General features: G+C 41.2%; 3 protein-coding genes and 1 long non-coding RNA gene across 4 annotated transcripts; 2 read left to right on the forward strand and 2 right to left on the reverse strand.

Annotated features, from left to right (window-relative positions):
* The first annotated feature begins 169 nt into the window (after nucleotides 1-169).
* Nucleotides 170-8,687, forward strand: tbc1d10c (TBC1 domain family, member 10C). The gene is made up of 9 exons (XM_014972549.2): nucleotides 170-592; nucleotides 2,224-2,323; nucleotides 2,495-2,602; nucleotides 3,565-3,671; nucleotides 3,884-3,998; nucleotides 4,294-4,359; nucleotides 4,636-4,825; nucleotides 4,961-5,118; nucleotides 6,056-8,687. Exons 1-9 carry the CDS (start codon nucleotides 456-458, stop codon nucleotides 8,561-8,563), a joined length of 3,489 nt encoding a protein of 1,162 aa, XP_014828035.2. The 5' UTR covers nucleotides 170-455; the 3' UTR covers nucleotides 8,564-8,687.
* LOC148157041 (uncharacterized) lies at nucleotides 2,148-2,550 on the reverse strand. Its single transcript, XR_015764478.1, has 2 exons — nucleotides 2,474-2,550; nucleotides 2,148-2,330 (listed from the first exon to the last, which is right to left on the reverse strand). It is a non-coding gene; the product is annotated as an uncharacterized LOC148157041 (long non-coding RNA).
* On the reverse strand, nucleotides 8,672-15,376 carry rad9a (RAD9 checkpoint clamp component A). Its single transcript, XM_014972551.2, has 12 exons — nucleotides 15,098-15,376; nucleotides 14,922-14,992; nucleotides 14,689-14,762; nucleotides 14,547-14,595; nucleotides 12,820-12,934; nucleotides 12,538-12,637; nucleotides 12,339-12,445; nucleotides 11,889-11,995; nucleotides 11,726-11,790; nucleotides 11,536-11,631; nucleotides 9,709-9,934; nucleotides 8,672-9,082 (listed from the first exon to the last, which is right to left on the reverse strand). The coding sequence occupies exons 1-12, from the start codon at nucleotides 15,129-15,131 to the stop codon at nucleotides 8,966-8,968; spliced, it is 1,161 nt and encodes a 386-aa protein (XP_014828037.1). The 5' UTR covers nucleotides 15,132-15,376; the 3' UTR covers nucleotides 8,672-8,965.
* LOC106907032 (uncharacterized) lies at nucleotides 14,839-24,110 on the forward strand. The gene is made up of 7 exons (XM_014972550.2): nucleotides 14,839-14,995; nucleotides 18,003-19,407; nucleotides 19,517-19,650; nucleotides 20,791-21,208; nucleotides 21,309-21,444; nucleotides 22,902-23,116; nucleotides 23,479-24,110. The coding sequence occupies exons 2-7, from the start codon at nucleotides 18,559-18,561 to the stop codon at nucleotides 23,731-23,733; spliced, it is 2,007 nt and encodes a 668-aa protein (XP_014828036.2). The 5' UTR covers nucleotides 14,839-14,995; nucleotides 18,003-18,558; the 3' UTR covers nucleotides 23,734-24,110.
* Nucleotides 24,111-24,686: the final 576 nt, after the last annotated feature.

Here is a 24,686-nt window from a genome sequence, read left to right on the forward strand (position 1 = left end):
TGAGTCAATGCATTGGCAACAGTAACAGACAAGGGCGGTGTGCAGATTAACAGCAGTAAATAGAGTGAGGAAGTTTATCTTCTACTTCCATTACTGGAAGACCTCACTCTGCACCTCTTCTGGAAACAAATACGCAATAATGGAGGTAATCTAAAAGGTATTTACTTTTATATCACATTTCATTTGATGGTGTGTCTGGTTGAATGGCAGGAAGTCAACACTCTATTAACTTCCTGTTAAAACTCTCCCAACCCTTAGTCAAGTGCGCGGCAGAGAAAGAAATAGCAGCAGAAGAAAAAACATGTAGAGAACAGGTAGACTACTGACTACTATTGCTTGGTTCAGATGGGATTATTACTCCTCAAGATGTGCAGCCTGACTGTCATGAACTCTTCATGACTGGGGATACTTTTACAAAGTGAACCACAAGAGCCGCCGTCTTCTGTGCTGCGAAGATGTTGAAAGCATCGAGCCAACCCCACAGGCATCAGAGCGAGGAGGACAGCTCTGGGTCGGATGCTGGATCAGAGGTCAGTCTAGAACCAGAGACGGACCGGTTTGGCTTCATTCTGACCAATGGATCCACAGCTGGGTGAGTACACCTGCAGGATGCTGGAGAGCTGCAACTTTACTGTCAGCAGGGGGTTATACTGCTATAAAAACCACATGCACTGCTTAAGGAAATAAGATGGCTTTAAAAGTCAACTTCAAATACAAAATTTAAAATCACATAAAATACAAGCTCTGATTAATTGATATATAAATAGTATGCAAAATATCTTATTGGGTTTAATCTGCTTGAATTCACGAGGTTCGTATATTCTCCCACCATTGTAACAATTTCTCTTTTCTAATTAACTGATCCAAAAGTTCCTTGTTTTTTGTGTTTGTTTTTAACAAAACATTGTAAAAGGTTTTAGACTAGCAGAATCAGCTTGAGAAAATGTGTACGAAGGGCTCCCGAAGTGACAAATAACTTTTATTTTTGTCTTCCCATGGCGAGACCAGGAAGTTATACCAGGCCACATATCTGAGAACCGGTGGGTTAATGCAGCAGAGAAACATGCGCGTTATACCCACTGGCACTAAAAGAGAGAGAGAAAAAATAACTAAATACATGTTTTGCACAACAAAATGGCAAAGTCATAAAGGGGGCACAAGAAATAATGAAGATGAACTTTTTAAGATAATTACCTAAGTACTTTTTAAGATAATAAAGGGAAAACGCACCATCTGAAAACAGAGCACAAAAATAATGCGTAATATTTGAGTAATGCTGCGATGAAAACCATTTTAGGCACTTTTATTATATTATTACGAGAAAAGATAGAAGCTAGAGGTAGAAGATGACTTTTATAACACTTTATTCATTTAAAGAATAGACAAAAAAGCTTGTCAGGTTGTTAGAACAACATAAACAAGCTCACAAAATATTTTGCCTACAGTAATGGTTAATACTCAGTGTATATATGAGGCACTGTGAGATTTATTTACTATTGTGACATTGCTTAAAAAAATGAAAGAAATTCACAGCTTATATATACTGTTTATAATTTCATTAATTTGCGCTTCTTTTACTTTAATAGAAACTACGAGTTTCTATGATACGGTCTGTCAGCCTCCTCTCAGGCAGCTCACTGGCAGTGTGCAGCAACAAGTGGGGCAGGGCCAGCACTGCATTATCTTATTTATTAAACAGTTTGATGCATCTTCAGTTACTCTGACATTTGCACTGTAGTCCACTGTGACATTTCCCTAATTAGGGAAAGTGCAGGTGGAGTTTAAACAGGATATTTTAAACCCTGGATAAAGTTTTATGCTGCAAGCGGCCGACGCCTGCTGCAGCATCACATATCAGAACTCACACACTTTTTTCCCATGGCAGCAAGTGAACACTTGACGCAGTGATGGTGGCAGATGAAGCAGTATCAAATCAGAGTAGGAGAGGCTAAGCAACCTGCTACCTGTCGTCTTCACATTTTCCCCATTGATAACATCCTGACCTGTTGCCATGGAGACGTCAAACTGCTAACGTGTGGTTTTCCTGTTTCCTGCCTTGTTTTTCAGAGCTCTGCGTTGCTGTGCAGTAATGGCACAGAGCAGCACTGCAGGCTGACTTTAAAAGCCCCTAGAAATTAGTTCATAGGTTATCTTTTTTTTTTTCTTTTACAAAATGTGCTAAAATTACTCACTTGGTGTCTTATGTGCTGTGTTGTGTGCCAGGAGTGTGGGCCCATCCCCTGAGCTGGTCAGGCAGAGGGAAGCCAAATGGATCAACATCATTGGCCAATGGGACCGCATCTTGTTAAAGAAGAGCAGCAAGGTGTGTCCTGGTGGAGAGACGACAAGCAAATAAACTCTTTTTTTTAGCTTGTCATAAAATTATAAAAAGAGCAGAATAGCCTTGTTTTTTTTTCACTGCCACGACAAGCCAAATTGTTTGCTGTTAAAATGGCTTTGTAGGGATTCTTACTGGGTCGTGATGTCTCTGCAGGTCAAGCTGCAGTGCCAGAAAGGAATCCCTGCCTCGCTCCGAGCGAAGTGCTGGCCTCTGCTGTGTGGAGCATCAGAAAGAATGAGACAAAATGAAAACCTCTATGAGGCAAGAGCTATTACGTTTTCACTGGAGTTAATGCTTTCTAGCAAACATTGTTTTTTTTTTTTGTTTGTTTGTTTGCAAAAAAAAAAGCTGCATGGTTGTTGCAGGAATATGACTGATATTTCTTGTGAGTAATTTGTGAGAAGCTGAAAATAATTTCCTGATTATTGTGATTTAAAAAAGGAAACTTGTTTGTGCTACATGCAACCTTACGTTAGCATAGCATCGCAAAGTTAAGTTAGTTCACTAACTAAATAAAAAAGTGAAATTCACTGACAGAGTTTCACAGTGGTACATTTCAAGGGTCTGTTTTCTGATTATGTTGAAGGTCATCAATTTCAATCAATAACAGAAAACTTGATTTGTAGATGCAACCTCTAAAACAGGATTTTTATTCTGAAGTGTGCTAAATAAAGATGGAGGAGACTTAACTGTTCAACAGACAGAGTAAGCCAGAAAACGTTATTGTTAAAGAAGGTGGCTCTTCACAGAAGGCTACTTTAAAGCAAATTCATGCTTAAAGTTAAGTGGAAGGAAAAATTCTGCTGGAAAAGGGTGCACACACAACAAGTATAAGCACAGACTGAGAGGATTGTAAAGTAACTTTAAAGTAAAGTGTGGATGGTGAGTACAAGATCCAAAAAATCAAATTGTTGCTCAAGAGTCCAAATGTCCTTTCTTTCAGATTAAGTTCTATTAAGCATCTCACTGGAAATCAGGATCAGGAGGGAAAATGGAGAAGAACAGAATCCAAATTCCTTAAGGTCCACTGTGACATTTCCCTAATTAGGGAGCTGTAAGAGATAACCATAAAAATAAACATGTGACCCTTAAAATCTATCACTACATATGCAGCAGCTAATGTTTTTTGAACAACAATCAGTGTTTTTACTACATTAGATAAATCAAGTTTGCCGTTTTTTAACTCTGCGTGACATTGGAATATCAATGACTTGTTATTTCAGTCTCTAGATTCACAGCCAGGCCTGCAGAGCTGGGTGGATATAATCGAGAGGGATCTAGACCGACAGTTCCCCTTCCACGAGATGTTCCTCTCTAAAGACGGACACGGGTGGGTTTGTTTTCTACGCAGTGTTTCTGCCAACAAGCTGTGAGTGGAGAACAACTTTATGACGCCTTCAGTTACTGCACCTGCAAGATAAATCTTTGCTTCTTCAATTGAAACAGATAAATGTTTCTGATCAGTGAGAACGCTTGAGCTGGCTGCTCTGCATATGCTTTGTGGTTGATTACTGTGGTGTGTGTGTGTGTGTGTGTGTGCAGGCAGCGGGGGTTGTTCCGGGTGTTGAAAGCCTATACTCAGTTCCAGCCAGAGGAAGGTTACTGCCAGGCGCAGGGGCCGGTGGCTGCGGTGCTGCTGATGAACATGCCTGCTGAGGTTGGACCAAAAACACGTTTCTGTTCTGCAGACTGGGTGCAAGTTCACATCGAGAACAATCACCATGAAAGGGAGAATTGTTTCTGTCAGGGCAGACTTTGAGGTTTTACCTGTACTCACTCATCTCGTTCATATGTCTTTTTAATGGATGAACAAGTGAACAGGAATCAAACAACCTGTAGAGGTGTTCATTTGCCTGCTCTATCTTTGCACTCTTGTTTTTAGGGGGAGTATTTGTTTTTACTAGCCAAACCTCTGGTCACCATATCCTGACACTCTTGTTCATGTCTGGCAGGAGGCCTTCTGGTGTTTGGTTCAGATCAGTGAGCAGTATCTTCCTGGATACTACAGCCCTCTGCTGGTGAGTGAACACTTGCGGCTTCCTTCACGTTCCACCTTTCCAGATTTAACTTTCAAACAGATGAATGAATGGTGCAAGGAAAGGTGGAGTGATGAATGGAGGGCAGATGCAAAGGATGACGCAAAGAAAGAGATAAAGACCTTTTAGAGTACTTTCCTGTACCGTACTGTTCTATAGTTAAGCCTTTTTCCTCTCCCGCATCAGACGTTTCCAGGAGACACACCTGGTCATTGTTAATGAGGTGTGGCTCTCTAACACACCTGGTGTTTTGTGTAGGAGGGAGTCCTGTTCGACGCAGCCATCCTTTCCTGGGTCTTGAAGAAGACGTGCCCGGCTGCACACAAGCATCTCCAGCAGCACGGCGTGGAGCCACTCATGTTCGCCACCGACTGGTTGATGTGTCTGTTCACACGTCACCTGCCCTTTAACACGCTTCTCCGAGTGTGGGACCTCTTCTTCTGCTACGGTGTGTGTGTGTGTGTGTGTGTGTGTTTTTACACCGAAAACTAAATCAAATCGAGGCAATGTGAGTTTTATGTTGGATGCTGCAGTCGCTGTTGCGCGTCCTTATTGGTGAAGTTGTCCCACCTCTGCCGTCCAGGTGTGAAGGTGCTGCTCCAGGTGGCGGTGGTGCTGGTGCGTCGCGTCCTGGGCCGGGCCGAGCAGAGGAAGCAGTGTCCAGGCCAGATGGAGACTCTGGAGAGGCTGAGGGGGGTCAGGGAGCACGTCCAGGAGGAGGAGGAGACTTTCATAGCAGAGGTAACACTGAAAAGCGTTAGCGCTCCTTGTTTGATCATTCCCTGCAGAGGAAATATACATCAGGTCACCCTTTTTGTCTAGAGGAGGGCCATTTGCGGCTCTCGGACAAATTTTTTGTCGTCCTTTGCTGCAATTCAAGAACTATAAAAATGCGGCCTCCCTGGTTGAATGAGATGAAGTCTTTTTATTTTTAATTATGGGAAAATGATCACAAATTAAAACCTTTTCATAACAGAAAAGTAATATATTTTTATATTTTTGATTCAGTCTGTATGAACTCTCCACAAAATCTCTCATTTTGTTGAATATTTCTAAATGTATTCTGTAAATTTAACACTTCAAGACTAATTTAATTTCGAGTGCGTGACCTTGAGCCAATCAAAATGTAATTTTATTGTGTGTACGCTTGCAAGTGGATGTCTGAATGACAAATAAGTCAAAGCATTTATCTTTACACAGCTGTTCTCCTGTAAGGGCCACATCTTGTGACTTTTGCTGAAACTTGGCTGCACCCAAATCTGAATTCATTAAGTTATTAAAATTGCGTAAATAGAGGAAGAGTTTTCAAATAGTGATTTAAATGCTGTTTTTTGCTCAAAATTGGCTCAGTTTACTGTTGAGAAGAAGAAAAAAAAATTGGGTCTGTGAGTCCATTTGATTTGACTAGTTTGGCTCATGTGACAAAAAGCTTGCAGAACCATTATGAAAATGTATCAGATCACCCTTTTCTGTAATAAAAAGTTGTCTTTTCAATAAATGACATAATCAGAGGCACACTAAAGATTAACCCAACAATCTTTTATACTATCCTGATTTAAACCCAATTGAAACTCGGTATTTAACTGCAATTAAACCACATTTTGTCCCGCTCTTCTGTCCTGTGATCACGAGTCAAACCTCCCAGATTCACAGCTGCCTTCTCTCTCCCCTCATTCAGGTTTGTTCAGTGCCACTGTCAGGTAAAGACCTGGAGAAGCGGACAGAGAAGGAGTTGGGAAGGTGGAGGAAAGACAAGCCCTCGTCTACGTTCGACCCGCGGGGTCGTTGCTATGGGTATCGGATGGCGTGGGCGAGAACCCGCCAGCAGAAGGAAGAACGTGAGCAGAAGGAGAGAGAAACGGGGAATCTGTCTGTTCCTCTCGCCCGCTCTGCCTCCACTCTTTCACTCTCGCCTACCCTCCTTCACAAGAGGTTTAGGAAAGGAGGAAAAGGCAACCCTGGCGAGTGGGAAGCCGGCAACAAAGTTTCGAGGCATCTTTCAATGGGAGCAAAGGACGACTGGAGAAACTGGAGTGACGCAGAATTCAAGAAAAGCGTCCAGGACGTCAAAGAGGAGGATGTAGTTTCAGATGGGCAGAGAACAGAAAGAGAGACTAAACCAGCAGAAGAAAATAAACCAGAAGAAAACAAAAGTCCGCCAACAGAGAACCAAGAAACGGTAAAAGTAGAAGAACAAACTGAGCCTTTGGAAGCAGGACAATGTGAAAAGGAGGAAAGTAAAGAGACTGGAGAAAGCACAGTCATTTCAGAAAAGACAGAGGAGTCTCAATCTGTTGAAAACAATCCCGAAGCTGCAGAAGAATCCAATGAAAATGAGCAGAAAGAGGAGCCGTGTGACACAAACCAACCACAAGTACTGGAGGAGCAAAGTCAGGAGAGTGAGGCTGTAGACACAAATGAGACTGAGAACCAAAAAGGTCTGCAAACTGTGAGCCAATCCCACATTACTGACGAGCAAAGTAACAAAAACATTGAGGAGAGCGGGGATACAGAAATAAGCAGCGAGGCGGAGAATCCAGAAGAGCTGCAAAATACGAGTCAATCCCACATTCTGGAAGAGCAAAGCAATGAGCCGCAGACCAAGGCGACTGGTACGCACGAAGAGGCAGAAAACGAAAATACAGCCACCGTGGAGGAAAATCACGCAGAGATTCAGAGAGAAAACACAAACGCAGAGTCTCACACAGAGTCATGGGAGGAGCCAGCTGGCACCAAACCACAGGCTGGTACAGAAACTGAAAATCCACAACAGCTGCTGCTGGACGCCGTCGCTGAGGTCACAGAGACGAGAAGTGAGACAAACCTGGACTCAGAATGTCACCGAGACCTGGATCCTAAAACCGACACGGGGCAGGAGCAAGAAGAAGTGATCACAGAGACGGGTAGATGCCACAGCACTGAATCATTCGTAGAAACAGAACAGACAGAGACCCACACAGAGACAGAAACCAATGTCCTGGCAGAAAACGTGGCCGTGCAGGACGAACTAAAAACGACCCAAACAGAGCAGGAAGACTCACAGACACCATCTACACCTGAAAGCACCCTTCAAGAGGGGGAGAGTGATGCCACGACTGTGGTTGAAGAAGAAATTGAAGCAGTAACGGATGGCCCTGGACAGGAAATAGGGGAGGTGGTTGTGCCTGTACATGCACAAAGTCAGGAATGTGTTTGTAATCCCAGAAATTCAGAGGAATTACAAATACACGATCAGCCAAACGAGGAAGCTGCAGAGAGCGCACCGCCTCCAGAAGAAGGTGAGATTTTAACACAGGATGAGACTGAAGACGAGTCTGATCAAAAACAAACAAGCTCTTCTGATGTGCAAACACCTGAAGAGTCAGCAGCTGGCGCTGTGGAGAAAGCAGAAAGCACGGAAAATGTTCAAGAAAGCCAAGCAGGAGAGAATAAGGTCACCATTTCTCCTGAATCAACAAATACTGACAGCAACACACAAATCCAAGACAAAGTTCATCAGGACGCAAAAGATCTTCCTGAACTTGACGACGGCAGCCAGGAGCAAACATCTGCGCGCCGCAGCAGTCGCTCCTCCGCCGATTACTGTCTGAGGAAATCCTCCGGCTCGCGTGGCTCCAAGGTCACGCGTAGGCTTTCAGAGGATCTCTTCAGCGGTCCTGAGAAGACTAACCAATCCCAGTTCAGCGCCAGTCAACCAGAATTACAACCTAAGGAAGCAAAATCAGAGCAAGCCGTTCCCGAAGTGACAGATGACGCGGGGGAGCGACAGGAGCAGCAGCCCGACGCCTCCAAGCGCTTCGGACTCTTCCGCAAACTCAAAGGAGAGCAACCCAAAAAGGCCAAGCCGAAGAAGAAGCCCAAGATGCAGGTTCCCAAAATCTTGGTTCAGGACTTCAGCGACATGATGCCAGCGGATGAGCCGGCGGTCCAGGAGGACGCGGAGGAGAAGCTGAGCTCCAGGGAGAGGAGGAGGAGGCGGAGGGAGCAAGAGAGGAAGGAGAAAGAGGAGGAGAAGCTGAAAAAGAAGAAGGAGAAGGAACAAGAGAGGGAGAGGAGGAAACCGCAGACCAGGGGGAAAAGTTTTCAAGGCCAGAAGGAGAAAGTTAGCGATGATGTCGCTAATCCTGCAAAGACTGATTCACAGATCACTAGAAATTCTGTTTCTTACGCTGAATCTTACTTTTAACAAAAAAACTTCATCTGATTATAGGTCACATTGTTTCCCCTTTCTTGTTTGAGCTCAGCCTTGGTTTATACTTGAACCTTTTCAGATGTACATAAATAATAAATACTGTTTATATGATATGAAAGGCAAATTTATTTTTCTTTGGTGCAACTGCTTCTCCATCAGCCAGACAGAGTCAAAGTAAAAACGAACTGAAGTGCTTCATGCTTAGCGGCACTTCATCACAGTTTTCAAGTTCAACGTGAACATCAGAGTCCTCAGTAAAAACAGCACAGCGGTATCTGTCCAGTAAAAACAAAAAGTCGGCTCCAAAGCGTCAGTTTTTTTTTTTTCGTTTCAAGTAATCCAGGTGTGGTGGTGTAACAGCGCTCCCTCGTTTCGCCTCCATCAGATCTCTGGTCGTCATTCTGCTTCAGCTTCATCCTCGCTGTCGCTGGCCAGCACTTCCTGAGTCGGAAGCGGCTGCGTGTTCATCTGGGACGAAGGAGGAAGGACTGATCCGAAGAACAGGGAGCGGAACTGCGGGAGAACACGGGAAGCCGTTAAAAAAACGAATTTTATCCAAGATAACTCCTTGGATATGGGCCAGCGATGGGCTTAAGAAAATGTTAGCATTTCCCGATATGCCATACAGTCGGTGCGTGTCCCCTCCCTGACCTGTTGCCGTTTCTGGCTGGTCAGCTGGCTGAAAGAAAGGAACTACACTTTTCCCTTATCTCCTACTGGATAATAAGACGATAGCCAAAGGGTATCATATTTTCTGTTTCCATTTACATTCAATCATAAAACAGGAGGCTGAAAAATATTTTATACCCTTCTAGATCAGTAACTGAAAAGCCTTTATTGGGGTTACAGCTGTCAAACCCTTCTAATAACTGCTGAGCAGCTTTTACATGTTTCCACTTGCAGAGAATGGAAGGCCTCCCTGCCATCACCCTAATCTTTAACTCCCTACACAGATTGCCTATTACATTCAAAACGTTGATATGAATTCGACTCAGTCAGAGGGAATCAAATATTTATTTTAAATCTAAATCTGGCAGCGGTTAGAAAAATTTGGGGCTCAACTATATTAATGACGTGTGATTAAATAAGTAAGTCCAACCCTAGAAAGTGGCATCTCACTATCTGAGAAACTCTCTTACCTTTTTATCTGGCGGTCTCTCTGGATCATCATCGTCTTCCTCCTCCTCACTGTGCGTTCTGGTCCTATAATTAGGTGCCGGGGGCTTTCTGGATGTGGCTAATGACGGTGGGGGCAGGTCTGCGGTGGAGGGACCTGGTGCTGCACTGGTATCCATGGCAATCAGATAGGCATCCATGTCGTCATTCATGAAGTCGTCAGGAGGATGCGACTGGTCTGCGTCGCCTCTGAGGAGACAGTCATGGAGGATGAGGAAGAACGTAAAGAACATATCCACTTTCTGAGTTGAATCTGTATCAACTTTCTTTAACTCTAACTTTAACCCTAACTTTCTTTCTTTCTTGTTTATTTAAATGGGAACAAGTGTTAAGTATCTAAGGCCAAGCATCTGTAGCCTTAGTTAGTTTGCGATGGGCCTTTAACAACATAAATTTAAAAGACAATTAAAGCAACACAGCAAGAACGACAGGCTTTTTCATATTTCACAAAAGGCGAAGACGTGAATAAAACCAAATGTCCTGATGTATTTTAATAATTAATGACTCAAAGGAGCAATACTTGTGTCTCCAGTTTTGTCACTTCCGTCTCATTTACTACCAGAATAAGTTATAGATGATACATCTGGACTACAATCAAACAACCTTAAACAACAGGCAACAAACTGTGATGGAAACTCAACATGTTTACATTTTAATCAAGCTTTTCATACAATCTCGTTAAGTATTCGAAATAAGCTCATGTTCTAATCGATGTCAGAACATTTACTGCTTCCTCTGACTTACAGAAAACCTTTGGTAACATCCTGTGACTCCTCTGTAGTTAACGTTTTGCTGCCTGAGCTTGTTTTATGCTAAGACAATTGATTCAGTGATGGCAAACGAGTTTTAAGTGTCAGAATGTTTCACAAATGATCTGGTCTTTTACAGGTTCTGAAATTACAGCTAAGTTAATTAAACACATGCCACCGTGTCGTCATTAAACAGAGATGAAGCCAAACATTGAGAAGTTGGGTATGTGAAACGAAGAGCAGGTCCTCATTTAGAAGCTTGCAAGAAAACAGCAGCAATAGCTAGTTGTTTACCATCTGATTTTATTTGTGTTTCCTAAATGGAGGACATTTGACAAAAACATTGCTTAACAGCTTAAACGGCCTAATTTTAGCCAAGCTTCTCTATCAGAGAACATTTGACTCTAGAATGTTTTGCTATGCAGAGCAATTTGTGGTTAGCTTGGTGGTTTGCAAGGGATGCAGGTCTTGTCACAAAAAAACAACCCAAATTATCACCGCTTCACCACAATGTTTGACAGCTGGAATGAGGCGTCTGAGCCGATATTGTTTGAAAATGGTCTTATGAACCTACTCAAGTGGTGGAGCAGCAACCAATGCTGACATCTTGAGAAAGATGGAGAACTCTAATTCTGGGACATACTGAACTACTGACCTCAGCAGCTGACAATGATATCAGACAGATCCATAAGAAATAACTCTACAGCTGTCGGTGTTGTGGATTATCGCTAAAGAACTAGCAGCCGCCAGAAAAAAAAAAAAGAGTCTCAAGCACAGTGACTTCCAGCTGATATGAATCACACTAACATTATCCACCAGGTGGCATGAAGGAGTAAATACTCAGGATTTCCTGCCTGTCTTTGAAATGAGTCAGACAGGAAACATTGACTGGAAGTTAAAGCATTGATCTGATTTTCATTTGTTCAGCGTTTTTTCTTTTTTTTCTTTTTACCGACAGCTGACTGGTGTTTCAAGGCTTTTATAGGCGTTCTTTACAGAATCATAACCAGTAATGTCTGCTTGTTTTTTTTTTTTTTTTACCCTTTGTTGCTCTTTTGAAGATCGCGATCATCCGAAAGCGTCGCCAGCACAAAATTCCCCTCCAGAACGCTGTCTGTTACTGAAAGCACCACAGGGCTGACACACAAACGCACACAGAATATGCACATCAGTGGCCAAAAGTGGAACAATTTTCTTAATATGTGAACACTCTGAAAACAAGCACGCTCACCTGCCTGGCTCATCAAAGTACATAGACACGGGGAGGCCAGTGGACTCCGCAAACAACAGCAAACCCTGGAGGGGAGAAGATAACGATTTATCTCAGACTCTGGACCAAAAGGAATCCAGTCATTTTGTCAAAGCGATCACTGTTTCTCTCTTATCTGTCACACCCGAAATTCCTTCAGACAAAAAGTGATGCTGTAGTGAGCTTTGACGGCAAAGTGGTCGAACTCATCCGCAGCGAGACACAGCTCAGTTAGCATAGCCTTCGAGCGCTCTGAGAGGGAGAAACAAAACAGAAAAGAAATGAAGACCTAACTTCTGCCTCTGTTTTATGTAACCATTTAATGTGCAAGAGCATCTTTGGGTTTAAATCCATTTCATGTAACTTTTCTGTGTCATTTAAGGCAACATAAAGCGTCTTTTGTTAAATGTTCTAAACTTTTAGCTCCTTCAGACTGACTCGAATGAGAAACACGCCTTCTCAAGAGGGGGAAATGAGGCACTGAAAGGGAGTGTTCACTTTGTAGTTTGGTGTGAAAATAACTGAACTAATCAGCTGATGTAACTGTCATGTTATTTGCTGGCTGGAGAGGGGAAAAATTTTTTTTTTTTTTCACCTGCTTCATCCTCCACATGATTTCTGACCCACATCCGTTCGTCACTCACTGTCACGGTCACTTCTTCCAGAGATGAAGGGAAGTGCACAACCGTGTCCACCAGCACTCTGAGAACAAAGGAAAACCAAAAACGCAGATCAGGCTAAAATTTAACAGTGGCATAATGAAAGCAAAACAAAAAGAGTGAATATTTGAAAACCTGGGTTGGGCTTTGAACACATTGGCACAGCTGTTTTTATCAAACACTGCCTCCAAGCTTTCGCTGTCCTGGTAAGACAGGTTATGTGTCTTCAGGAGGCCTGGAGAGAACGTCCACACACACAAACCTTTAAAACTCAAAACAACACACGATGGAATGCAATGTAATGAATGCGCAGTGCTGCAATTAGTACTGAATACGTCAAAATGAATGTCACATGTCCCCTGTGAAGCCCTCAGTGTACAGCACTGAAAATCTGAAAGGGAAGCAGGGTGGTGTTACCATGTTTGCAGTGCAGCGTGAAAGTGAGGCGATCTTTCTGCTCATTGAGACCGATGTGACATTTTTCCACCGTTTTCTCTAAAGTTGGGAGAGATTTGAAGACGGACTGCACGCTCTGCCAAAGCAAAAAAAAAAACAAAACAGGAAGTAAAGCAACACCTCTATAACAGATGGAGGAATTTCTGTAACTTTATCTGCAGTGACTTCATCTCATACTTGTTTTATGTCATGTAAATAAAACACTTTTGGCATGTTACAGGCTTACTATAATGTTACGTACACGTGTGTGTAATGGACAATTTTACTAGGAGAGATTTTCTGCAACTATCTGGGGCAGGAAGCTCAGAGGTTTCACGCCGTTAACCACAACCTCCCGGTACCAACGTGGCACACAAAACAGCATGTAGAGATGAGCAACGCGAGAAAACGTTCAGACGCATCCATTTCCTTCTTCTTACTGAGAATTATTCGACTGGGATCAGCCATAAAAATCAGCAATCAGATCTGGTGAAGAGATGATGTCGATCTATAAATGGGTTGGTAATTCTCACAACATCAGAAACCTATTTATGAAAATACTGCTGTTTTATAGTAGTAAAGAAATCTGTAACAAAAATGTATAATATTGACATCTAATTTGTTTTATTTAAAAATGAGAAACAATTACTATTCCAATTGCTCCAAGAATAACATTATATCAATTTATGGTTAACTCAAAAAATGTATCCAAGGTAAATACACACTGTTGTACTTTTCAAATGTAGATTAGGCAGAATTTTAAACTATTTTTGCTGTCACTCTTTGCTTGACAGTTATACTAATAAAAACATTTGAAAAGTTTCTTCAATAAAAGGGCCATTTCCAAACAACACTAATGATAAGCATAGCAGCTTCCTTTCAGCCAGCAGGGCAGCAGTGCTCAGCAGCAGGTGGGGGAAGGAGAAATTTCTGCCTTATCCGAGGCTTGAAACAGCCACAGAAAACTCCAGTTACGCCATGAACTGCAATTAGCACCTCAGTGGAAAAAGGAAAGCTTTAACCCCAGAAATGTCAGGACGTTACATTTTTGCAGGTTTGAAATAACTTTTTTTTAAACCTGTCCACACAAGTATGAGTTCTTTGAATTTTGGGATGAATTTACTGGAAGATCAGAGTTTGCTTTCGTTGTTAAGCACCTTGAGGGATACATCTACATGTGAATAAATGTCCTCAAAACAACATCACAACATTTAGAAGACGAGAGGATTTGCAAGAGGAACAACTTCAATGTAAAAGAAGAACAAATTGCAATTTGCATTTGATATAAATGACGTGATGTTGTTAAAGTATGAGGAACTTGCTTTAAAGAAGACTCTAAAATACTAGAAAATATAGTAAAGATGCCTAATATGTGACTCTTTATAAAGTATTTTATGGTGAGTATTATTATTTAATGTAGTTTGTTTTGTCGTGAGGTAAACTAATAAAACTGCTTTAAAACTGTTGTATACCTTGATACTAGGACATCTGAACAAGTCTTTTAAAATAAATGTACATCTGATAAAACAACATGCTGTAATTGTACATAAGGAAACTCTTGTAGGAACTTATTCGTTATGTGGGAAAAACTGGAGATGATGATGAAGCAGTTTCTGATGGACTTTAAGGTTGTACATTCCGCAAAGTTAGAAAACCACTGACAAAGGGGCACATTTCAGATTTTAAATTGTGCATTTATGCTCTCACACCTTTATTGCCATCTTGCAGCGGAAGTTGAGCCCAGTGGGAATGGAATACCTGCACAGAAACGTGGAACGATGCAGTTATAGTCTCTGCATAAATGTGATGCTTACTGGTCTAAAACTAAAGACAGGAAAATAAAATCTGCACCTGCTGAAGAAGAGCGGTGCGAACAGGAAACAAGCATATGCCGATCGAGAGGAGTTCACAGACCGCAGGGCTAGCTACAAGTCAGAGAGAGAGAGAGAGACAGAAATACAACAAAATCAACACTGTTCATTGACGCAAGGTTTGCACTAACAGGAAGAAACCAGACTGCATGCATGGCTGAAGGAAGTGTTGCTGTATCTGACAGCAGCAGCAGCAGCAGCAGTGCAGCTCACCCCGTCTTCCTGAGGCTCCACGTACAGCTCGTCTCCGATCCTGGACAGAGAGTGGATGGCTTTGCCCAGCACTGGTCGGTACCATGCACACACACAATCAACAATTAAGTCATTACTAGCGTATATTGCGTATGGTCAAGCTAGAGAACGACGGAACAGCAGGAAATAGTCAGTACCTTTCACGTTTCCTCCCGTTACGACACATTGCATTTTTACAAAGATATCAGTTAAGATGAGCAAACCTTCCTAAAAGTTTTTCAAAGCTACCAAACAGCTGTAGAACCAGTTTGTTGGGTTTTAATAGCGTCCGCCCACAAAATAAATACTCCAACGGAAAACATACTTATTATAGCTGTGGTCGTGTTTGTAAAAGCTTATTTGCGATGACTGCTTCAATGAATAACCGACTATTGCCTTGTTTACGCCGCCATAACCACTTCCTCACTGTAGACCTATCAGAAACGAAGGAATCAAGCGCATGCGCATTTACTTTTCTGTGGGTTTAGCTCGGAATCGACTCTTTCGACTCGTTCACTTCTTCCAGCCTTTTAAATAAAGTCAATTTTTGATCTAAGTGTGTGGTTACATTGAAATATTACTGTTTTTAAACAGTAATGAAAGGGGGCATTCTAATTCAATCTGAATAGCATTTTTATGAAGATGAATTCAGACAGAAAAATGGGTTTCAACTAGTCACCAACGTTTTATTTAAGATATTTATCAAAACACAAATGAATGTTTTTTCTGCATATGTCTCATTTTTGCTCTACCCATCACTGTGTCTCTGATGTAATTTATAATCACATGGTACGGTCCTAGTTTGTCTTGTGTGACACCTGAAAACTTTCAAACCTAACAGATGTTGCCCTTTTTTTTAAAATGCAGCTAGTTTCATTACATTGATGTTGCTAGCAGAAACTTTCAGCTTTAAGTGGTTCTCAGCCTTGCTCCCTCGGGCCCACAGCTTTGCATATCTTAGATTTCACCCAGCTTTTGCACATGTTACCTAAATTCACAAGCAGTTAACAAACTTTAACAAAACTTGGCAAGATAGTGTATGCTCATATTTCACTAAAACAGATAGTTTAGCTCTGTCAGATAAAATGTAAACAGTTTTATGTTAATATATTTTGCAATTAAACAGCTGCTGGTAAATAATACAGTACATCAAAGGGCATATCATTGATTTGTAATCTGCTCACTGCATCCTGCAGATGTTTATTTCTCACACATTGTTTTGCTTACATGCAATGCAAAATAATAAAGCAGAATTCTTGATTAAACTGCTCTCTTTTCCCTTTTCCTGGTGTAAGAAAGAAAAATAAAACTGAATTGAGGTTCATTAAAAGTAAGTTTTAAATGTGTTCACTTTTAAAGTACAAAGGTGTTTGTGGTTGATTTTAATAAAAGTATGCCTTTATCTTGACTCATAAAACCTCTATCCCTATTTCGCTTTTGATTTTGCCTTTAATAAGTCTGAATTTCTGTAGAATCGCCCAGATGTTTGTGCTGCACTGAACCTCACTAGCTGTTTGACTAGATTCCTGTTCTCAGGAGGCTACCAGAAAAACAACACTTTCATGTAAACACTATCAACTCTAATGCTGTTTCTATCATTTTCATCTGGTGCTCATTGTGATGGATTAGACTTTAATTATGACATCACATGTAACTAGAAGTCTTTAGGATAACATTATAAAACTAATATTACAGTCCTTTACAAAAGTTTTGCCACATTTTAATTACAGTTTCTCAAACTACAACCACAAACATCAGTTTACATTACTTGCTACATGACAAAGTAACAAGCATATTGCGCTATTGTGAAGTGAAAGGTTGGTTTACAACATGGCAAATAAAAATCTGAAAAGTGTGACTTTTTTTGAGTCCCACTAAATCAATAGTTTGTAAAACCAGCATTCTTCTCCACAAACTAACTTAAATTCAGACTGGAGGGAGAGTGTCACAGAAATCTTGGCCCAGATTCTCAAATGGATTTTGCGCTGGACTTTGACTAGGTCATTTTAACTAATAAATGTACTTTCATGTAAGCCATCCCATTGGTTGTATGTTTAGGGTTGGAATCATCTGTCCTCATAAACTCTGACCATCCTTTTATGACCCTACTAAAAAAAAAGTCTCTTCACAGCATAATGCCGGCACCACTATGTTTTATCTTTGGTATGATGCGTTCAAGGTGGTTTGCAGTGTTCACTGTTCCAAATAGTACTTGCAAGTGAGGCAGAAAGTTATTTTTTGGTCTCATCTCACCTGAACACCTTCTTCCTTATACCTGCTGTGTGGCAAATTGGACTTTCTGCTCATCAAAAAGGTTGAAATTCTAGCCTGTCCTTCATTTTCATAAAGGCCAGATCCTGGATGCGTAATAAATACCTTTTTGCTGTCAATAGATTCTCTTGGTTGAACTGTGAATCTCTGCAGCTCCTTCAGAGTTACCACAGGGGTCTTGGCCTCCTCTGATTATTGTTGCCTTCAGATGGTCGAACATGCCGACAGATGTATGTACACAGAGTTGACATGTAATTTGCACCAATTAGAAAATCCAGAAATGATGTTTTTATTTAGAAAGGACCAATGTAAAAGGAAGCTGGATATAGTAAAATAAATGTAAAACTCTGCATCACTTTCCCTCCACTTCACAATTGTGTAATCATGATAGAGCAACTTGGTGTAGAACTCTAACTTATTATGTGTAAGTTGGTGTTTGTGACATTTTCTAGAAAGGAGATCAATACTGTGCCAAGGCACCGTAGGTCTAAAATCACTCCTGAAGAACCGTTGACACAAAATGGGTTGCTAAATATATTACATAGTTTTCTCTCGATCTAAAGAAGCTAGCTGTAAAAATAGCTGCCACTCTAAAAAAAACAAAAACCTCCCTATAATTACCAATGGAGGGTCACTGTGAGAAGAAAGAGGGTGTGTGTTCATATGCTAGACTCAGCAAGAAATAGGAAGGAAGGGCGACGTAAAACTCAAGCAGAGTGACACACAGAGGGAGAGTCGCTGTCAAAGTGGAATTGTCTCACCTCTCTGGTTTGTCTTGTTTGTCTTCTTCAGTGCGTAAGATGTGAGGAACGCTGCCGTGAAGTGACTCTCCTCCCATCAGAGGTGATATAAGCAGCTGCTGAAGAAGAGGTATTACTAGAACAGGCTGTGGACATTTAGAGAAAGAGGGACACTTTTAAAAAGGAGTAAGAGGAGCTATGTAAAGAGCTTGTTTCTTTCGAGAGTTAAGGACTTTTGTTGTGCAATTTGAGGACTGTTGAACAAGTGGATGCAAAACGACAGCGAGGCGTATCTGAGAAGAGGCAGCAGGAAGATAAGCGGTAAAACGTGGGCCTCAGTTTGATTTCGTGGTGAGGAACTGTTCGCACGATGAAAAGAGATCAGAAAACTTGGCAAGAGCAAGCCGACCCTCGCCGGAGTCTTTTCAGCCAAAGCTGGATTAAAGGAGAGAAATGATCACAGCACAGGTACATTTTTCTGTCTTGGTATCCAGGCTCAACGAAACGCAGCAGTGAGTAGAAGCTATCCCTGTTTCGCTGGATGTGCTGCATTGTTCACATGTGTTTCAGTGAAACCAGGATCTGACACACCGAAGATTTGTTCCTAGATGTCTCAGTCACCTCATTCAACAGACACCCATGCCGTGTTGCAGTCTATGCTGCAGAGACTGCAGCTTCAGTCAGGAAGAGAGGCCCAGACGCTTTTTCAAACACCTGTATCCTCGTCTGCACCTCCGGCTCTGGGGCAAAATGGTGAGAGAGGAGCTGCCAGCCTCCAGGGAGTTCCCAGCAGTCCTGTGAATGTGCTTGGTTTTAACGGGAACCCTTCAAAGGAGTTCCCAATCTCAGCCACGAACAGTACCTCTGGCTTCCCGAGGGATGAAAAACACCAAGCAAGTTCTGCTTTGGAAGGGAGCAGGAGTCCAACTCTCTTCCCTTCGCAGAAAGTCAACCCCAATGGAGACTCGGGTAAGAAGTGGGAGCTGGGACAGGCTCCCGGGCCTGGGTTCTCCCCAACAAGTACAAGGCCGCTTTTTCCTGCTAAACCGCAAAAGGAGGTTAAACTCACTTTCTTTAAGAGGACGGATACAGAGAGGGAGAGCATTGGCAGCACCCTGATGAGAGAAGACGTCCCTGCTAATACCGGTGCTGTTTTGAACATGATGGAAAACCAGAACCACGTCCCGGCGTGGTCCGTGAACAGCACAGACGCCGGCTTGGCTGGTGGGGGAAATACAGGATCCCATGTTGAAAACGGAGGATTCGGCAGCTTGCAACAAAACAACGAATTGCAGGTCTTTTCAAACAGCCAAGTAGCAACAAACATGAGGAGAAAACGATCAACTGAGAATAAAACGAGAAGATGGACGCAGAAGCTCAAGGAGAGATTTAAGGACAGACATGGGAATGCTGGGAAAAAGGGAAAAGAAGACGGACTTCCTGGACAAGAAACGCAAGTGAGCAGCGTTCTTTTATTATTAATATTCTGCTAGAGATTATTGTAAATAAAATAATAATCTGAGGACATATTTCAACGTTTTTAATCACATTTCCATCTTTAACCAGGTAATAATGCCAGATACACCAGGCAACAAACCAAATAATGATCCAGATGCAACCTTCTCTCCTTTGGACTGCACTGATTCCAGCAAATTAAATCCTGCACAAACAGAAGACAACACTACTGCGAGCAACATCAGGTAATCACCAAACAGACTCACTCTGAATAATGTCCAAACAGGCCCAAATTATGTCTGTTGTCCTAAAAGTATCAAGAGTTGGATTTTATTTATTTGCATTTGTCCCTTAGAACCTCATCAGAGTTATGAAAGGCATTTGGGATCTTTCCAGTAAAAGCCTTGTGACTGCTTTACCTGACATTTTCACATCTAATGTGCCAACAACACTCCTGTCACTGACAAGACCTGTCAACAGGTTTCTGCAAACATGCTTTCTGACAATGTGTGTTGTGATTCTTCTAAAATAGACCATTCAAGGAAGCAATGGCTGTTAAGGAAGAGGGAAATAAAATTACATTTTTGATTTTATCATCAAAAATAAATACACGCTGAATTACAGAAGAACAAAATGTGGAAAAATGGAACTGAAATTCAATGTAAAAAAAAAACAAAACATTATTTTCAGTGACAATCAACTATAATTTTTATTTAGATTAAAACAATTAAAAAAGTTAAAAACGTTGCATGAAGGTTTAAAACAAAAACATCATACATGCAATATTTCTCCTCATTTATCCCATGCATGACTTGTGTTGCAAAGGTATTTAAAACTAACACCAATGTGGTTTACATAAAACGGAAAAAAAGCTGAAAAAAAAGCTCAAAATATCAACTTTCAGGTAAACATAAAAATTAAATATACATACTGTGATAAGAAATGTTCAAAAACACAATATCAGTACTAAAATAAATGAAAAATGTAAAAAAAAAAAAAAAAAAAAAACAGGAGATAAATTTTAAAGAGGGATTTGATTGGCTGAATCTACGGCACAATGTGTGCATATTTGTCAAGGTCTTACTGTCTCTATGTTATGTTTTTATTGTTTTATAAAGGAAAAAGTGCTGTAAATGCATCTGAGTGATTTTTCAGAAATGCAGCTCTAACAAATATTTGCTCTGCCTTTCGTTCTGCATAATCTCTGCTGGATTTGATTTCATACTTTTACATTTGTTCTGAGACAAAATAAATCTGATATCTAATATAATTTAGATAAACTTCAATCAGGACAGCAAACTACACACTAATTATAAGATTTAGTGTGTAGTTTAATATTTTGCTTCCTTGAAGCCAAACTGAGCTTAAACTTTCTCTTCTTTCAGGCGTAGCAGTGACTTTGACTTCGGCCTGGGGTCATTCAGCCTTCTGGACGAGATCACCAAGGGTCAGGAGTGGGCTAAGTTTTTAAACCCAAACCTCTCCATATCCTCAGTAACTGAGAGACCTTCAGAGGAGCCATCAAACCAACCCCATATTCAGCCACAGCCTCACAGCCTCAATCAGTCACCGGGAACTTTGAATCAGGTTGGAGTCGGGAACAACCAGTGGAGCTTCAGGAGTATGGAGTCCTCACCTGGTCCAGTCTTCAGCATGCCACAGTCAGCCCCTGTTTTCCCACCTGCAAACATTGACACTTCAGTATTAAGGCAGCAGGCTGACCAGTCGGAGCCAATGGAAGACGGACAAAGCCGATCGGAAATGCTGTCCAAACTCCAGCTCAGGTTGTCGGCGTTTGCAGAGGTCAGATGTTCATTTCTTTCTGAAAGCGCAGCATGTAAAAAAAAAAAAAATGTTTTTCCACACTTCCAGCATTAAAAGTATAATTTCTTCTCGGTTGCAGCCATCAGGTAATCCTTACCATTCAATAGCAAGAAACAGAATCCAGATGAGCAGAAAGAGGCAACATCAGCCGGCTGAGAGGAAAGACGAGAGATTTCAGACTGAGAAAATGAGTGACGGAGGGGTGACAGATAAAGGTATGCAGAAACAACATGAAAACACACAATCCATGTTTTATTATTCAGTAAACATTGTCAGGTTGTAACATATTTTATATAGATATATGCAGAATCCAGTCCTTAACTTACATGGTATATGTGATGCTTATTGGATACCTGCAAGGGACTTAATCGGTATTTGAAAGTTACTTTCGAGATACTTACTGCACACTTACACACTATTTGAAGCTGCGGTATATAACTTTCTTAAACAATATGTTTTTTCTTACATATTTGTTAAAACTGTCACTGTTGTGAAAGTAGAATATAAAACAGATAACATGAAAAAAAAATCAAGTTCCTCTGCCTTCTCCATGCTATCTTCAGAAACTCCCAGTAAAAACAACAAATCAGAGGCAGGAGGAAGGTATTAACTTTAATTACCTGGACTTTATTTGTCAGGAAAAAGGCACACCATTGAATCCAAACTGGGTTTAATCATGTAAGAAAAAGAATCCTACCTATTAAGATACATATTATGTATCAACAGCATTCTTATGGGTGCCAACAAAGGACATACAGGAAACCTACAGGGTACGTAAAAGAGTACTTGGAGGAATTGTAAAGCACCTACTAACATTTACTCACGTTACTGTAATTATGTATGATTTGTCCGTACTTTGAACCTTTTTAAGTTGCTTACAAAACCTGAACCTGGACTGTACTCAGCTACATTTGAAGTCACATCTGTAATGACTTAAAAATAACATAAAAACGCCAGGAAAGACGGCACTGATCCTTCTGCTGGGTTAGCAATCAGATATCATAATGCTGCATCAATTAGAAAACAGGCTCAAGCATAGTTAACCTCTGTGAAAAAGAAGAAGAAAACTCGTGGCTGTACATAAGAGACGAGGTTAACTAGAAGAATGAGAAAGGCAGTTTAAGACCGTTTAAAATATTCTGAACAATATTTTAACAAATATAAATAATATCAGTTTTATCAGTACTTGTGATTGTAATTTGGCTAAAAACAGAAGGTGCTTAGCTTGGAGTCAATTGTTTAAAACTATTAGACTGGAGGGACGATGGGCGTATTGGACAGGGAGTTTTCCTGCCAGGTTCTGAGGAAGAGGAAAATCAGAGAGAGGCTGCACAGATGTAATGAAGGATGCCGAGATGATCGATTGTAGGGAATCCTAAAGGCAGCAACTGACCGAAGATATTGTACATAGACGTCCCATTTAAATTTCATATAGTACCTCCTAAATATTCAGATCATATGCTAACGTTTTATTTGGTGTTGAATTTTTATTTATATAGCCCTTCAAGTAAAGCAGTCTGTTAATACCCTTTAATTCTTGTTCTGTATTGCTGCCAGTTTCCATGCTTCATCTACGCTTTAATAAAAATGTTTCCTCCTCTAGCCTTCATCAATAATGGTATTTGCTGCGGTTTCTGTTCATCAACTTTCCCCCTCTCTCATGATGATCCAGAGCCCATATCTTCACCATCCTCCACCAGCATCCAAATGATGGAAGAGTCGGTGGAGTCACAGCAGAGAAACATCTCATCTTCACAACAGCAAAGGCCTCTTCCTGTCTCTCTGTCTCCAACATCACTGAGTCCGTCTGCTCCGCCTCCCCGGAGTGTGCTCAGAAACAACACGTCCCATGAAGCCGAATCCGCAATGGAGACTATGACGAAACGGGTGAGAGATTGTGGATAACAGCGCCTCCTTGTGGTGTAACGTTTTAAAGCGTAAGGTGCACTTACTTATCAATTAGCGGCTAAAAACAACTGATTAAATCACAATTTGAGTGCATTTTTTTAATGCATACATGTCAAATTCAATATGGATTGCAGGCAGAATATATTGTTCTTGATTCCACAAAATACAGAAAAAAACAAAACAATAAACTCACTTAAACTAAAAGTGATAATTAGAGACATTTCAGAAAATTACAAAGCTCTGTTTTCGATAACACCATAACATGTCTGACACATTTTGGTAAATTTGACACTGATTTTTTTTTTTTTAATTTGTTGTTTTTTCACGATTCTGTGACGCAGAGACGGGTCGAGGAGAACCGCCGGGTTCATTTTTCCGAGCAGGTGATCGCCATAGATTCGCCAGACATCATGGACGATACGGTGGAAGAGGAGGATGAAGAGGAGGATTTGGAAGCGGATGAGGACTCTTTATTCGAGCCGGACTTTGAGGCGGTGCAGGCAGAGATAGACCAAGCGCTGCCAGCCCGTCGTTCAAATCTCCCTGCTTGGATACAGGCTCTGAAGAGGATGAATGCTGGGAAAAAGCACAGATAGTGGCTGCGGAACAGAAATGATTCTGTCGAATAAGTGATGTTTAAGCAATGCATTCTTAAAACCATCGTATTCGAGGAGAGTTTGTCTCCAAAACAGATTCATCTGGTTGAATCTGTTTAAAAACTCTGACCAAGTGGCAGAGTTTTTAAAGTGGTTTGAAACCACTGGTCTGGGACTCTTTGGCTACAGGAATTTCTGCCATTTTAAGCATTTTTCCAGTCGTACATGGAAACCATTTAAATGAATATTCCTACAGAACGTGTGTCAAATATCTCTGGACACTCGCATTGTCCTGCTCAGAAACTGCTTTGTTAACAAGCAATCGATCAGATCATATGCTTCTAGCAATAAACTTTAAATCGAATGATTGAAATGTTTTTCTGCTGTCGTTGCAGAGTTGTTGTGTGTCGTTCTCCATTATTCTCCTACTGGTCATCAGCTGATTGTTGTCTGATCTAAGGTCTCTGCTGCTGACTCCCACACATATCCTGTCTGTCTGCCATGATTCTCAACCAGACAGCCAGAGCAACTCACTGCCAAGAGAGGGAAACCTTATCATATTAAGATAATGATAATTATTCTAATCAGCATCTGTGCAACTCAGCCATTTGCTTCCAAAGTGACGTTTTCAGGCCAGGAGTGTTTTCACCCTGCAAGGAAAATAACTGTTATCAACAATTGCATGGACATAATACGAGACTTACAGTGTGATGCCATGTATATTTGCATCTATGTCCTATTACTTCCAGATGTGGGGTTGAAACACTCGCTGTCAGAAATTCAAAACATGGGATATTATGGCATATTAAAATTTGCAGCTACAATAAAAAGGGCTCAAGGTAACAAGGAGTGAATATTTTTGGAAAACCTCTGAATTGAGAAAAGTAATAGAAAGGTTTATAATCTGATACGATCTGCCACTTTAGACCAAATCACTGGGAAAAATAAGAAAT

Source organism: Poecilia mexicana, unplaced genomic scaffold (genome assembly GCF_051168715.1).
Source record: "Poecilia mexicana isolate PSO_F unplaced genomic scaffold, ASM5116871v1 scaffold_10, whole genome shotgun sequence".
Taxonomy (NCBI): Eukaryota; Metazoa; Chordata; class Actinopteri; order Cyprinodontiformes; family Poeciliidae; genus Poecilia; species Poecilia mexicana.

What these genes read in the sequence shown, in the direction of transcription:
- tbc1d10c (XM_014972549.2), top strand. Translation starts at nt 456, where the DNA reads ATGTTGAAAGCATCGAGCCAACCCCACAGGCATCAGAGCGAGGAGGAC. An exon ending in CTCTCTAAAGACGGACACGG is followed by an intron (nt 3,672 to 3,883) that starts GTGGGTTTGTTT and finishes GTGTGTGTGCAG; the next exon opens with GCAGCGGGGGTTGTTCCGGG. An exon ending in AGGAGACTTTCATAGCAGAG is followed by an intron (nt 5,119 to 6,055) that starts GTAACACTGAAA and finishes CCCCTCATTCAG; the next exon opens with GTTTGTTCAGTGCCACTGTC.
- LOC106907032 (XM_014972550.2), top strand. Translation starts at nt 18,559, where the DNA reads ATGTCTCAGTCACCTCATTCAACAGACACCCATGCCGTGTTGCAGTCT. An exon ending in TTCCTGGACAAGAAACGCAA is followed by an intron (nt 19,408 to 19,516) that starts GTGAGCAGCGTT and finishes ATCTTTAACCAG; the next exon opens with GTAATAATGCCAGATACACC. An exon ending in GGTTGTCGGCGTTTGCAGAG is followed by an intron (nt 21,209 to 21,308) that starts GTCAGATGTTCA and finishes TCTCGGTTGCAG; the next exon opens with CCATCAGGTAATCCTTACCA.
- rad9a (XM_014972551.2), bottom strand. Translation starts at nt 15,131, where the DNA reads ATGCAATGTGTCGTAACGGGAGGAAACGTGAAAG. An exon ending in TCATGTGGAGGATGAAGCAG is followed by an intron (nt 11,996 to 12,338) that starts GTGAAAAAAAAA and finishes TCTCCCTCTCAG; the next exon opens with AGCGCTCGAAGGCTATGCTA. An exon ending in TTTGTCTGAAGGAATTTCGG is followed by an intron (nt 11,791 to 11,888) that starts GTGTGACAGATA and finishes TCTCCCCTCCAG; the next exon opens with GGTTTGCTGTTGTTTGCGGA.